Source organism: Hyla sarda, chromosome 7, assembly GCF_029499605.1.
Source record: "Hyla sarda isolate aHylSar1 chromosome 7, aHylSar1.hap1, whole genome shotgun sequence".
Lineage (NCBI taxonomy): Eukaryota > Metazoa > Chordata > Amphibia > Anura > Hylidae > Hyla > Hyla sarda.
The window spans coordinates 163,503,554-163,516,565 of record NC_079195.1 but is presented as its reverse complement, the minus strand read 5'-3'; the positions used below and the strand labels follow the sequence as shown (position 1 = coordinate 163,516,565).

General features: G+C 43.6%; 1 protein-coding gene across 1 annotated transcript in view; it reads left to right on the top strand.

Moving 5' to 3' along the window:
• Window positions 1-12,525, top strand: part of SLC43A1 (solute carrier family 43 member 1) — a 154,195-nt gene extending 141,670 nt beyond the window's left edge. Inside the window, exon 15 of the mRNA XM_056531175.1 lies at window positions 11,139-12,525. Coding sequence (XP_056387150.1) covers window positions 11,139-11,315 — 177 coding nt within the window. The 3' untranslated portion in view covers window positions 11,316-12,525. The remainder of the gene's footprint in view (window positions 1-11,138) is intronic.
• Window positions 12,526-13,012: the final 487 nt, after the last annotated feature.

Genomic DNA, 13,012 nt, shown 5'->3' with positions numbered 1-13,012 from the left:
AAAGACTTTCGTCCCTCCACGCCAGTGCCTCAAGATCCTCAGGTGGGGACACTCCTCGCACCTCGCCGGCCATGCTGGCGTCAAGAAGTCCATCCAACTCATCTCTCGTTTATATTGGTGGCCTACCCTGGAGGCAGATGTCGCTGATTTCGTTCGGGCCTGTACAGTTTGTGCCAGGGACAAGACTCCTCGCCAGAAGCCTGCCGGTCTCCTTCATCCTTTGTCTGTTCCTGAGCTACCATGGTCTCAAATTGCTATGGATTTTATTACGGACCTGCCTTTATCCCATGGCAACACAGTCATCTGGGTGGTCGTTTATCGTTTCTCCAAGATGGCACATTTTATTCCTCTACCAAGCCTTCCTTCAGCAGCACAGTTGGCGAAGCAATTTTTTGTGCACATTTTTCGCCTTCACGGGCTTCCCACACATATCGTCTCGGATAGAGGCCTTCAATTTGTATCGAAATTTTGAAGAGCACTCTATAATCAACTAAAAATTAAATTACATTTCTCGTCCTCCTATCGTCCCCAATCCAATGGGCAAGTAGAGAGAGTTAACCAGATCCTTGGTGACTATTTGCAACATTTTGTTTCCTCCCGCCAGGACGATTGGGCCGATCTTCTACCCTGGGCTGAATTCTCGTACAATTTCAAGGACACTGAATCCTCTGCCAAATCCCCGTTCTTTGTGGCGTACGGCCGTCACCCTCTGCCCCCCCTCCCCACTCCCACTTCTTCTGGTTTGCCTGCGGTTGATGAAGTTACCCGGGACTTCTCCACCATCTGGAAGGAAACTCAAAAATCCCTCCTACTGGCCTCATCCCGGATGAAGAAGCATGCCGACAAAAAGAGAAGAACTCCTCCTGTCTTTGCTCCTGGAGACAAAGTGTGGCTCTCCGCCAAGTATATCCGCTTCCGTGTCCCCAGTTATAAGCTAGGACCACGTTATCTTGGACCCTTTAAAATCAAGAGTCAAATCAATCCGGTCTCCTACAAACTCCTCGACAAAGACCTCATTCACAAGTTCTCGGGTTCCAAAAAGAGGGGGAGACCCAAGGGGGGGGGGGGGTACTGTTACGCCGAGCGCTCCGGGTCCCCGCTCCTCCCCGGAGCGCTCGCAGCGTTTACCTTGTCGCAGCATCCCGGTCAGACCCGCTGACCGGGAGCGCTGCGCTAGTGTCTCTGGCGGGGATGCGACCCGCGATGCGGGACGCACCCGCTCGCGGTTCGCATCCCAGCCTGCTTGCCCGACCTGTTCCCCGTTTGTCCAGTCCCGGCGCGCGCGGCCCCGCTCCCTAGGGCGCGCGCGCTGGCTCTCTGCGATTTAAAGGGCCAGTGCGCCGCTGATTGGCGCCTGGCCCAATTAGTAACTTCACCTGTGCCCTAGCCTATATTACCTCACTTCCCCTTCCCAGTATTGCCGGATCTTGTTGCCATTGTGCCAGTGAAAGCGTTCCTTGTATGTCCAAAGCCAGTGTTCCAGACCTTCTGCCGTTGCCCCTGACTACGATCCTTGCTGCCTGTCCTGACCTTCTGCTACGTCCGACCTTGCTCTTGCCTAATCCCTTGTACCGCGCCTATCTCAGCCGTCAGTCGGGGTTACATAGTTACATAGTTACATAGTTAGTATGGTTGAAAAAAGACATACGTCCATCAAGTCCAACCAGGGGATTGAAGGGAAGGATGTAAGGGGATAAGGGAAAGGGATGTAGTTTTATAATTCTGCATAAGCATTAATGTTATTTTGTTCCAGGAATGTATCTAACCCTGCTTTAAAGCTGTTAATTGTTCCTGCTGTGACCAGTTCCTGAGGTAGACCGTTCCATAAATTCAGAGTCCTCACGGTAAAGAAGGCGTGCCGCCCCTTTAGACTAAACCTTTTCTTCTCCCCCTCGTCCTTTGGGGGGGTTTAACCTGGAACAGTTTTTCTCCATATTTTTTGTATGGGCCATTTATATACTTATATACGTTTATCATATCCCCCCTTAAACGTCTCTTCTCAAGACTAAACAATTGTAACTCCTTTAATCGCTCCTCATAGCTAAGATGTTCCATGCCCCATATAAGTTTAGTCGCGCGTCTCTGCACCCTTTCCAACTCCGCAGTGTCCCTTTTATGAACAGGCGACCAAAACTGAACAGCATATTCCAGGTGAGGCCGTACCAATGCTTTATAAAGGGGGAGTATTATGTCCCTGCCCCTCGAGTCCATGCCTCTTTTTATACATGACAATATCCTGCCGGCTTTGGAAGCAGCAGCCTGACATTGCATGCTATTCTGTAGTCTGTGATCTACAAGTACACCCAGATCCTTCTCTACCAGTGACTCTGCCAGTTTAATCCCCCCTAAGACATACGACGCATGCAGGTTATTAGTACCCAGATGCATAACTTTACATTTATCCACATTGAACCTCATTTGCCAAGTGGATGCCCAGACACTTAGTCTATCCAAGTCATCTTGTAACTTATGCACATCCTCTATAGACTGTACCGTGCTACAAAGCTTGGTGTCATCTGCAAAGATAGAAACAGAGCTGTTAATACCATCCTCTATATCATTGATAAATAAATTAAACAGCAGCGGGCCCAGTACTGAACCTTGGGGTACACCACTAATAACAGGGGACCAATCAGAGTACGAATCATTTACCACCACTCTCTGGGTACGATCCATGAGCCAGTGTTCAATCCAGTTACAAACTAAAGTTTCCAAGCCCAAGGACCTTAACTTACCTGTCAGATGTCTGTGAGGGACAGTATCAAACGCTTTGGCAAAATCCAGAAACACTATATCCACAGCCATTCCTCTGTCAAGGCTTCTACTCACCTCTTCATAAAAGCAAATTAGATTGGTTTGACAACTTCTATCCTTAGTAAACCCATGCTGGTTATCACTTATAATACTATTATCCATTATGTATTCCTGTATGTAATCCCTTATAAGTCCTTCAAACAATTTACCCACAATGCACGTTAGACTTACCGGTCTATAATTGCCTGGCGAAGACCTAGAGCCCTTCTTGAAGATTGGTACCACATTAGCCTTGCGCCAGTCCCTTGGCACAATACCAGACACCAGAGAATCTCTAAATATCATGAACAAGGGTACAGATATTACTGAACTTACCTCTCTAAGAACTCTTGGGTGTAGTCCATCCGGCCCTGGAGATTTGCTTACATTTACTTTACTTAACTTACCTTGTACCATCTCTACATTAAGCCAGTTCAATACATTATATGATGTGTTACCAGCACTGACCTGACCAATGTCAGCTCCTTCTTCCATAGTATATACAGAACTAAAGAACCCATTCAGTAGCTCCGCCTTCTCTTGATCGCCCGTGACAACCTCCCCATTATCATTATTAAGGGGTCCTACATGCTCTGTCCTTGGTTTTTTTGTATTTATATATCTAAAAAAATATTTAGGATTAGTTTTGCTTTCTTCGGCCACCTGTCTCTCATTTAGAATTTTTGCTGTTTTTATTACATTTTTACAGATTTTATTAAGCTCCTTGTACTGTTTAAATGTTATAGCTGACCCATCAGATTTGTATTTTTTGAAGGCTATTTTTTTGTTGTTTATTGCTCTTTTAACCTCATTTGTCAGCCATGCAGGATTTAGTTTTAATCGTTTATATTTGTTCCCCTTTGGTATATATTTAGCTGTATAGTTATTTAGAGTTGATTTAAAGATGTCCCATTTACCTTCTGTATCAGTATTTGACAACAGTCGCTATCGGGTGGAACGACCTGGGGGTTACCTGCCGCAGCAAGTCCATCCCGCTTTGCGGCGGGCTCTGATGAATACCAGTAACCCCTTAGACTCCGTTCCCCTGGTACGGCCCACGTCATCACCCCACTGACACAGAGGATCCACCACCAGTATCCTCACAGTACCCGGATCCTGACATTGGCAAAATGTAGTCTTGCTTTTTTATATCTCTGTGTCAGCAGTGGGGTTCTCCTGGGTCTCCTGCCATAGCATTTAAATTCATTTAAATGTCAATGGATAGTTTGCGCTGACACTGATGCTCCCTGAGCCTGCAGGACAGCTTGAATATCTTTGGAACTTGTTTGGGGCTGCTTATCCACCATCCGAACTATCCTACGTTGACACCTTTGATCAATTTATCTCTTCCATCCATGCCCAGGGAAATTAGCTACAGTTCCATGGGTTGCAAACTTCTTGATAATGTTGCGCACTGTGGACAATGGCAAATCTAGATATCTGGAGATGGACTTGTAACCTTGAGATTGTTGATATTTTTCCACAATTTTGGTTCTCAAGTCCTCAGACAGTTCTCTTCTCCTCTTTCTGTTGTCCTTGCTTAGTGTGGCACACACAGACACACAATGCAGATACTAATTGAACTTCTCTCCTTTTTATCTGCTTTCAGGTGTGATTTTTATATTGCCCACACCTGTTACTTGCCCCAGGTGAGTTTAAAGGGGCATCACATGCTTGAAACAATCTTATTTTTCCACAATTTTGAAAGGGTGCCAATAATTTTGTCCAGCCATTTTTGGAGTTTGGTGTGACATTATGTCCAATTAGCTTCTTTTCCTCCCTTTTTTGGTTTAGTTACAATACACACAAAGGGAATAGACATGTGTATAGCAAAACATGTGTTATTGAAATCCTTATCTATCCAACATTTACGGCCATGACTATATGTAAAATGCTCTGCGGACGCACAACAAGGCTTAGGAGTGAGAGCGCACTATGTACATTTGAGGCCTAAATTGGTGATTTCCACAGGGGTGGATGATTTTACAGGGGTCGTGTGACCCCATTTTGGAAACTACTCCCCTCACGGAACGTAACAAGGGGTATAGTGAGCCTTAATACCCCACAGATGTTTGATGAATTTACGTTAAAATAGTATGGGGAAAATGAAAAAAAAAATTTTAACTAAAATTCTGGTGTTACCCTAAATTTTTCATTTTCTGCGGGCGAACTACAATGCTCAGAAGAGAATGAGTGCCATTGGACTTTTGGAGAGAAAATTGTTTACAAAGCCCCCATAGTGCTAGAACAGTGCCCCCCCCCACATGTGACCCCATTTTGGAAACTACACACCTCACGTAATTTAATAAGGGGTGCAGTGAACATTTACACCCCACTGGTGTTTGACAGATCTTTGGAACAGTGGGCTGTGCAAATGACAAATTACATTTTTCATTTTCACGGACCACTGTTCCAAAAATCTGTCAGACACCTGTGGGGCGTAAATGCTCACTGTACCCCTTATTAAATTCTGTGAAGGGTGAGGTTTCCAAAATGGGATCACATGTGGGGGGTCCACTATTCTGGCACCACGGGGGGCTTTGTAAATGCACAAGGCCTCCAACTTCTATTCCAACCAAATTCTCTCTCCAAAAGCTCAATGGCTCTCCTTCTCTTCTGAGCATTGTAGTGCGCCAGCAGAGCACTTGACATCCACACATGGGGTATTACCATACTCAGAAGAAATTGGGTTACAAATTTTGGGGGCATTTTCTCCTATTACCCCTTGTAAAAAAAAAAATGATTTGGGGAAAAAATTCAAAAATTCTGTGAAAAATTCAAAAATTGCTGCTGAACTTTGAAGCCCTCTTATGTCTTCCAAAAGTAAAGACATGTCAAGTTTATGATGCAAACATAAAGTAGACATATTGTATATGTGAATCAATATATAATTAATTTGGTATGTCTATTTTCCTTTCAAGCAGAGAGCTTCAAATTTAAAAAAATTCTACATTTTCAATGAAAATTTATCACTAACATAAAGTAGAATATGTCACGAAAAACAATCTCTGAATCAGAATGAAAAGTAAAAGCATCTCAGAGTTATTAATGTATAAAGTGACCCTGGTCAGATGTGCAAAAAATCCTCTGGTCCTTAAGGTGAAAATGGGCTGGGTCCTTAAGGGGTTAACAGTATGGTAAACACACACACAGACATATGTACAGACAGGCAACATTCTATCTATCACTGGGTGCCCATCAGAAATGTCAGTGTCTGTGATATATTTATTGTAATCTTTTTTGACATAATCAAGATTTATTCAACATTGGTGCTATTGCTGTCTGTCAGATACATTAGATTTTTATTGCAAGATTCTACTCTTTTGAATTACCAGACACATATTGCTGAGAAAAATGAATAATAGTTATTAATATGTATTCCACATCTAAAAAAACAAAAACAAAAAAAAACATTGTAGTTCAGTTCCAATGAAGCGAATAGAGTTAAGTTGTAAAATTACACACAACCAAATGACGGGTTGTTTTCAGAACAAAGTAGCTCTGTTTTTCAATTCTTGGATAACCCCCTTTAAATGTAATCTGTCATAATCTTCATGCTGCCTGAACAAGTCATTGCGGCAGTCCCTTCGGCCCACCAGCCTTCATTGAAAGATCTCTGCCTAAAACCGTATGGCAAAAAAAAATAAAAAATAAACGGATGGAACCGTATGGGAAAAAGTTAACAGTATGCATTTTTAAACGTATACCGTTTTTAAACGTGCATACGGTTCTGTCCGTTTTTCTAAAATAACATGGACGTCAATGGGAACCGCACATGTATACGGTTCCATACAGGAAACCATATACAGTTTTTACTTTGCACATGTATACAGTTCCATACAGGAAACCATATACAGTTTTTACTTTGCACATGCGCATTTGCATCCTAAAGTCCCCACCCAACACCCAATGGACAACATTTTCAAAAACGAATGTTTAAAAAAAACCAAAAAACTGACGGAACCGTTTGCACATTTAAAAACAGTATACGGTTTAAAAATGCATACTGTTTACTTTTTCCCATACAGTTCCGTCCGGGTTTTTTCTGCCATATGGTTTTCTTTAGAAAAACTGATTGAAAACAGTATGGCAAAAACGCGTTGTGAACCCAGCCTAAGGCTGCACATACACCCCTCAGCACTCCAAACTGCTTTTCCTGATTTTGGACTTCTGCCAGGCCAGCAGGAGTCCGAAGTCTCTGCAAGAGATGGGAAGGGGCGGGGGAATGTGCTCTGGACAAGTAGGAAGACACCTAGTGAATGCTTTTTTTAAACACAAATAAAACATAGAAAACTTCTTTTTTATTTTTTTTTAAACAAACTACATTAGAAAGAGTTTTTATTTACCATAAGGAGTGCAATAGCAAAAATTAGTTTTAATAAGGATGACCATTTAAGTGATGTTTAATTGTGCAACCTATTCCCAGTGTATCACCAGAAGACCACAATGATTTGTCTGCACAAGTATTATAAAACCCAGCATTAGTATTAAAGGGTAATGCACACATTGATAGCTCAGTACAGAGATAATGAACACAGATATGACATTATGTGAGTAACCACTAGACTACATAAGGCCCTAGGACCCAGGTGCAACTACATCCTTTGCACCCTCTATAGTCCCTTCACACAATGTCTGTTCTGTTTATAAAAAGCTGCCCTACATACTGCAATGATGAGACTCCATGAGCAAAACGGAACCTTTCAAATAGCACTGTTCTGGGGCTGTAGCCGTTAGCTGTCTGGGCATGCTGGAAGTTGTAGTTTTGCAACATCTGGAGGGCCACAGTTTTGAGACCACACATTTACACACGCACACTTACACCCACCCCTATAAAATGTAAAGGCCCCCCATTACTTACTCCTCCCCCTTGTCATCATCTGTGATGATAAGCCCCCTAGAAGGCAGTGCCACAGGGCAATGCCTTTAGAGCCCCCTCATACTGGTGACCCTGTCTCCGTTCAATTCCCCCTGTCCCCAGTTCTGGATGGTTATGAGCCACTGATTTCTTGGTGTGTTGGCCATCCAGAAATCCATATTGACACCACAGTTTTCACTGAATTGGACTTTACCTTTTGTTTTTTCAGCAAAGAATTTGTCAACTTAATACCGGCTCATACAAACTTGTTTGCTCAACAGTTTGTGGCCCAGCACCCCAATGCTTTTTTGGCTAGGCCCGCTAGATAAATCCCCATCAATGCAGCTGAAGTAAGGACATATTGAGGCCTCGTCCTCTCAGTAAGTCCAGCGGCTTTGTGGCTGCTCTTGCACTGGGTGCAGAAATATACACCACCTATAGAGGAGGTGTATATTTCGGTGACTTTACGAGTTGCAAGTTGGCCCTAAAGTCGCAAGCCAGCACATCTCCTCCATGTGAGATGCTCTCAATCTCTGCAATGGTCAGCCACCCCTGGGAAAATTCCTAATTTAGGCCTCAAATGTGAGTGGTGCTCTTTCACTCCAGAGCTCACAGCTATTGTCCACATATGGGGTATTTCTGTAGTCATGAGAAATTGAGTTACTTATTTATTTATTTTTTTCCTTTTACCACTTGTGAAAATTGAAAATTTGGGGCTGCACGAGCATGTTAGTGTAAAAGATTATGCTGGGGTTGTCTCACTCCTGAGCACAACATTGCTCAGGAGTGAGAGTGCATCATGTCCATTTGAGGCCTAAATTGGTAATTTGCACAGGGCTGGCTGATCGCTGCAGAGGTTCTGACATAAACACTACAAAAACAAACAAACAGACATGTGACCTCATTTGGAAACAGCACCTCTTAAAGGGTACTCCGCCCCTAGACATCTTATCTCCTATCCAAAGGATAGGGGATAAGATGTCTGATCGCGGGGGTCCCGCCGCTGGGGACCCCTGCATTCTACCACTGCGGCACCCACCTGTAACGGCTTCCGGAACCACTGGAGGCCCTCAGGCTAATACCATCCCGATCACGGGGACGTAAGATTGTGATGTCACGGCTCCGCCCCCGTGTGACGTCACACCCGCCCCCTCAATGAAAGTTTATGGGAGGGGGCGTGAAAGCTGTCACTTGTGTTGAGGGGGCGGGGTGTGACGTCACCCGGGGCGGAGTCATGACATCACGATCTTACATTCCCATGGTTGGGATGGTATTAGCCTGAGGGCCTCCAGCGGTTCCAGAAGCCGTTACAGGTGGGTGCCGCATGGTAGAATACGGGGATCCCCAGCGGCGGGACCCCCGCGATCAGACATCTTATCCCCTATCCTATAGGGGATAAGATGTCTGGGGGTGGAGTGTAACAAGTGGTGCAGTAAGCATTTAGGCCCAGATTTATCAAACTGTGTGAGAGCAAAAATAGATTGATTTTCCCCCAGCAACCAATTACAGTTCAGCTAAGGAGCTCTGGTAAAGTGAAAGATCACTTTCACACACCCAAACTTTATGCCCACATATGGGGAACTTTCATACATAGGATAAATTGGGTAACACATTTTTTTTTTTTTTCTCTTTTTACCCATTGTGAAAATGTTCAATTTGGGGTTAAACCAGCATTTTCACAGCCTATTGTTCCAAAATGTCATTCATTAAATTCCTTCCTGCTGTTCTGGCACCATGAGGGGTTTCTAAATGCGGCGTGGCCCCAAAAACTATTCCAGCCAAATTCTCTCTCAAAAAGCTAAATGGCGCTTCTTCCCTTCTGAGCTTGGCCGTGCTTCCCCACAGCACTTTACGTCCACTTTTATACTCTGGAAAAATTGGGTAACACATTCTGGGGAGCTTTTTCTCCTTTTACCCCTTGTGGAAATGAAAAATTGGGGTTACATTAGCATTTTAGTGCAAAAATTCAAATGTTTCATTTTTATGACTCACTGACTGTGTCTTTAAGGCCAAAATGGTCTTTAAGGGGTTAAAGAGCTCTGTTAAAATGAAAGATGAGCTGTGATTGGTTGCTGTGGAAAAAAATGGACAGTTTGAGTTTCAGGAAAATTGATACATGTGGGTCAATACGTGGTATGAATTACTCCTAAGCTTGTCTTTATTTAGTCAAAACCCACAATAAATAGCTAAAAATATTAAAGGGGTATTCCAGGCAAAAACATCTTATCCCCTATCAAAAGGATAGGGAATAAGATGTCTGATCGCGGGGGACCCGCCGCTGGGACCCCCTGCGATCTCTCTGCAGCAGCCCGCATTCCATGCGCAGCTGCGTCTGCAGTTTCCGAAACCGTCGGGCTTCCGAGATGGGGACGTGATGTCACGCCATGCCCCCACCATTCATTTCTATGGGAGGGGGCGTAATGGCCGCAACGCCCCCTCCCATAGACATGAATGGAGGGGGCATGGTGTCATGTCACGTCCCCGTCTCGGAAGCCCGGCGGTTTCCGAAACTGCAGATGCAGTTATGCATAGAATGCGGGCTGATGCAGGGAGATCGCGGGGGGTCCCAGCGGCGGGCCCTCCACGACCAGACATCTAATACCCTATCCTTTCGATAAGATGTTTTTGCCCGGAATACCCCTTTAAATAAACAAGGAATTTATTGAAAAACAACATTGACTTCAAAACATACTGATGTTTAGGTTGTGAGCCCCAATGGAGACAGGGACCAATTTGAGAGTACAGCACTGCGGAATCTGTGCGCGCTATATAAATAAAGAGTTATTATATAATTTACCCAGAAATAGTTTCCTATTTATATTGCATCAATCAAGATTAAAGTGTACCTGCCAGTTATAAACACTTTTTATATAATGTAGATAATAACATTATATGTATATTTGTAATATACATTGGTTAGCAAATATGTATATTTTTGGGTAAAATGCTGTCTTGTCCCTGCAGCTATTGCCTGTGTGTCTGTGCTGAGACGCAATACAGGAAGTGTAGGTGGCACAAGCTGCGCTCTGTGAATGCTACTGGCTTGTCAATCAGACTGTTGTGTGGGAGGCATGTCCCACCCATACTTTCTGTATTGTGTCTCGGCACGGAGACACACAAGCTGTCTCCCAAAAATATACAATTTTTTTTTTAGCAAATGTATAATACAAGTATACATGTAGGGCGAGAATCATCAAAACCAGTCCAGAGGAAAAGTTGCCCAGTTGTCCATAGCAACCACTCACTCACTTTTAACAAGGCCTGAAAGAAGCAATCTGATTGGTTGCTATGGGCATCTGATTAACTTTTCCTCTGGACAGGTTTTGATAAATCTCCCCCATAATGTTTTTATCTACATTATATAAAAAGTTATATACAAATGATAAGCACACTAAAATATTTTTACCTGAAATGTATTAGTAGATTTGATCATTTTTCTTTTTACCTTTTTTTTTCTCCAATAGTTCTAACAGTTTTTCTCTTGTAGGTAAATATGGGCCTGTTAATATTTTCCTTTGCTGGATTCATCCTTCCGGGATACCTACTAATATATCGCCGCCATCTTCTTGAAGCTCAAGCAATAAAACAAAAGGATCCAGCTGCTGTTCAACTACAGGACTTAAATTGTTCCAATGGGGTACCAGATGGAGAGACAAAAGCTTAGTGGGGTCCAAGAGTAGTAAGGCATTAGGAAGACAAGAGTCATTTGGGGAGTTTGTCAATACTGGCGCAAAGTAAAAGTGCAGGGATTGCCTATAGGGACCTTTCAGCTTATGTTTTTTTTTATTTATTTTTTTACAAAAAATAAGGTGCCCCGGAAATCTGGTTATAGTGGATAACTGCTAAACTTTTTCTTTGAATTAGAACTGATAAATGCCTCCATTATGTATTTATTGTAATATAGGTCAAGCAGTTAGATATGATGTATTGGAGGTCTAATAAATCCAGGATGCCAGAATAAAATGTATTAACATGCTATTTACAGATTATTTGAGTCGCTATGTAAACACTTGGTAAATGCCTGGTATGTGTTTCACATAGCAAGCTATCAGAGCTTAAAGGGGTACTCCGGTGGTTAATTTTTTTTGACTATATGGCATCTTCTTTGTAAGTTTAGTTTTTTTGCAATATACATGTGTTATATATTTTGGCAGCATGTGTGTGTTTTTCTTACCTGTTTGTTGGGCAGGAAGTTCTGTAGTTCAGAGGGTTTTCTTTTAGGCTAGGTTCAGACTACGGAATTTCCAACAGAAATTCAGTCGTAAAATTTCCGTCCGAAATTCCACTTGCTAAAATGTCTAGTGTAGTGAATGGGTTTCCGTTCACAAATTCACACCTCAGAATTTGTGAAGCGGATAATCCGCTTAGAAAATCCACTTAGAAATTTCCGCCTGAAGAAAGGCGGTGCTCTTTGTTCAGGCGGAAAGCTGCGCGGAACACATTGCAGTCTATTGGAGACTGCAGTGTCCGCGCGGTCCTAGCGCCGACTGATTCAGCCGGCGCTGGCCGCACTCGGAATCTCCGGGCGGAAATTTTCTGCCTGGAGATTCCGTAGTCTGAACCTAGCCTTACTGTTGTCCACAGTTCTGAGTCTGTTGTGGACAAGATGTCACAGCTTTTTTTTTTTTCTCTCTCTCTCTGTCTGCATGAGAAATAAGCCACGCCCCCTCATCTCATCCAGCTGAGTACACAGCTCCTCCCCTCCCCCACTCTGTATTCTAAGGACACAGGTCTGCACAGGAGAAGGACCTCACAGAGAAGATAAGTGTTATCTGAAGGGGAGGATGAGAAGGTGCACGGGCTGGGGATGTATGGACTGCAGGGGAATAAATCTCATACTGGGAATGATCTCTATGGGGGAGATTTATCAAAACCTGTGCAAAGGAAAACTTGTCAAGTTGCCCATAGCAACCAATCAGATTACTTCTTTCATTTTTCACAGGCCTTCATAAAAATGAAAGAAGCAATCTGGTTGCTATGGGCAACTGGGCAAGTTTTCCTCTGCAAAGGTTTTGATAAATCTCCCCCTATATGTGAAGGGGAGGGGGGGGGGGACTCCTGAATGACACATGCTGGGAGTTGTAGTCCCTGTTGTGTGTGTGTATGCTAGTGTTTACAAACCAGTGTGCCTCCAGCTGTTGCAAAACTACAACTCCCAGCATGCCCTGACAGACTTTGGGCATGCTGGGAGTTGTAGATTTGCAACAGCTGGAGGCTCACTGGTTGGCAAACACTGTTCTAGCCTATTCAGCATACACATCATGTTACACCAGTGTTTCCCAACCAGTGTGCCTCCAGCTGTTGCAAAACTACAACTCCTAGCATGCCCAAAGGCTGTCAGGTCATGCTGGGAGTTGTAGT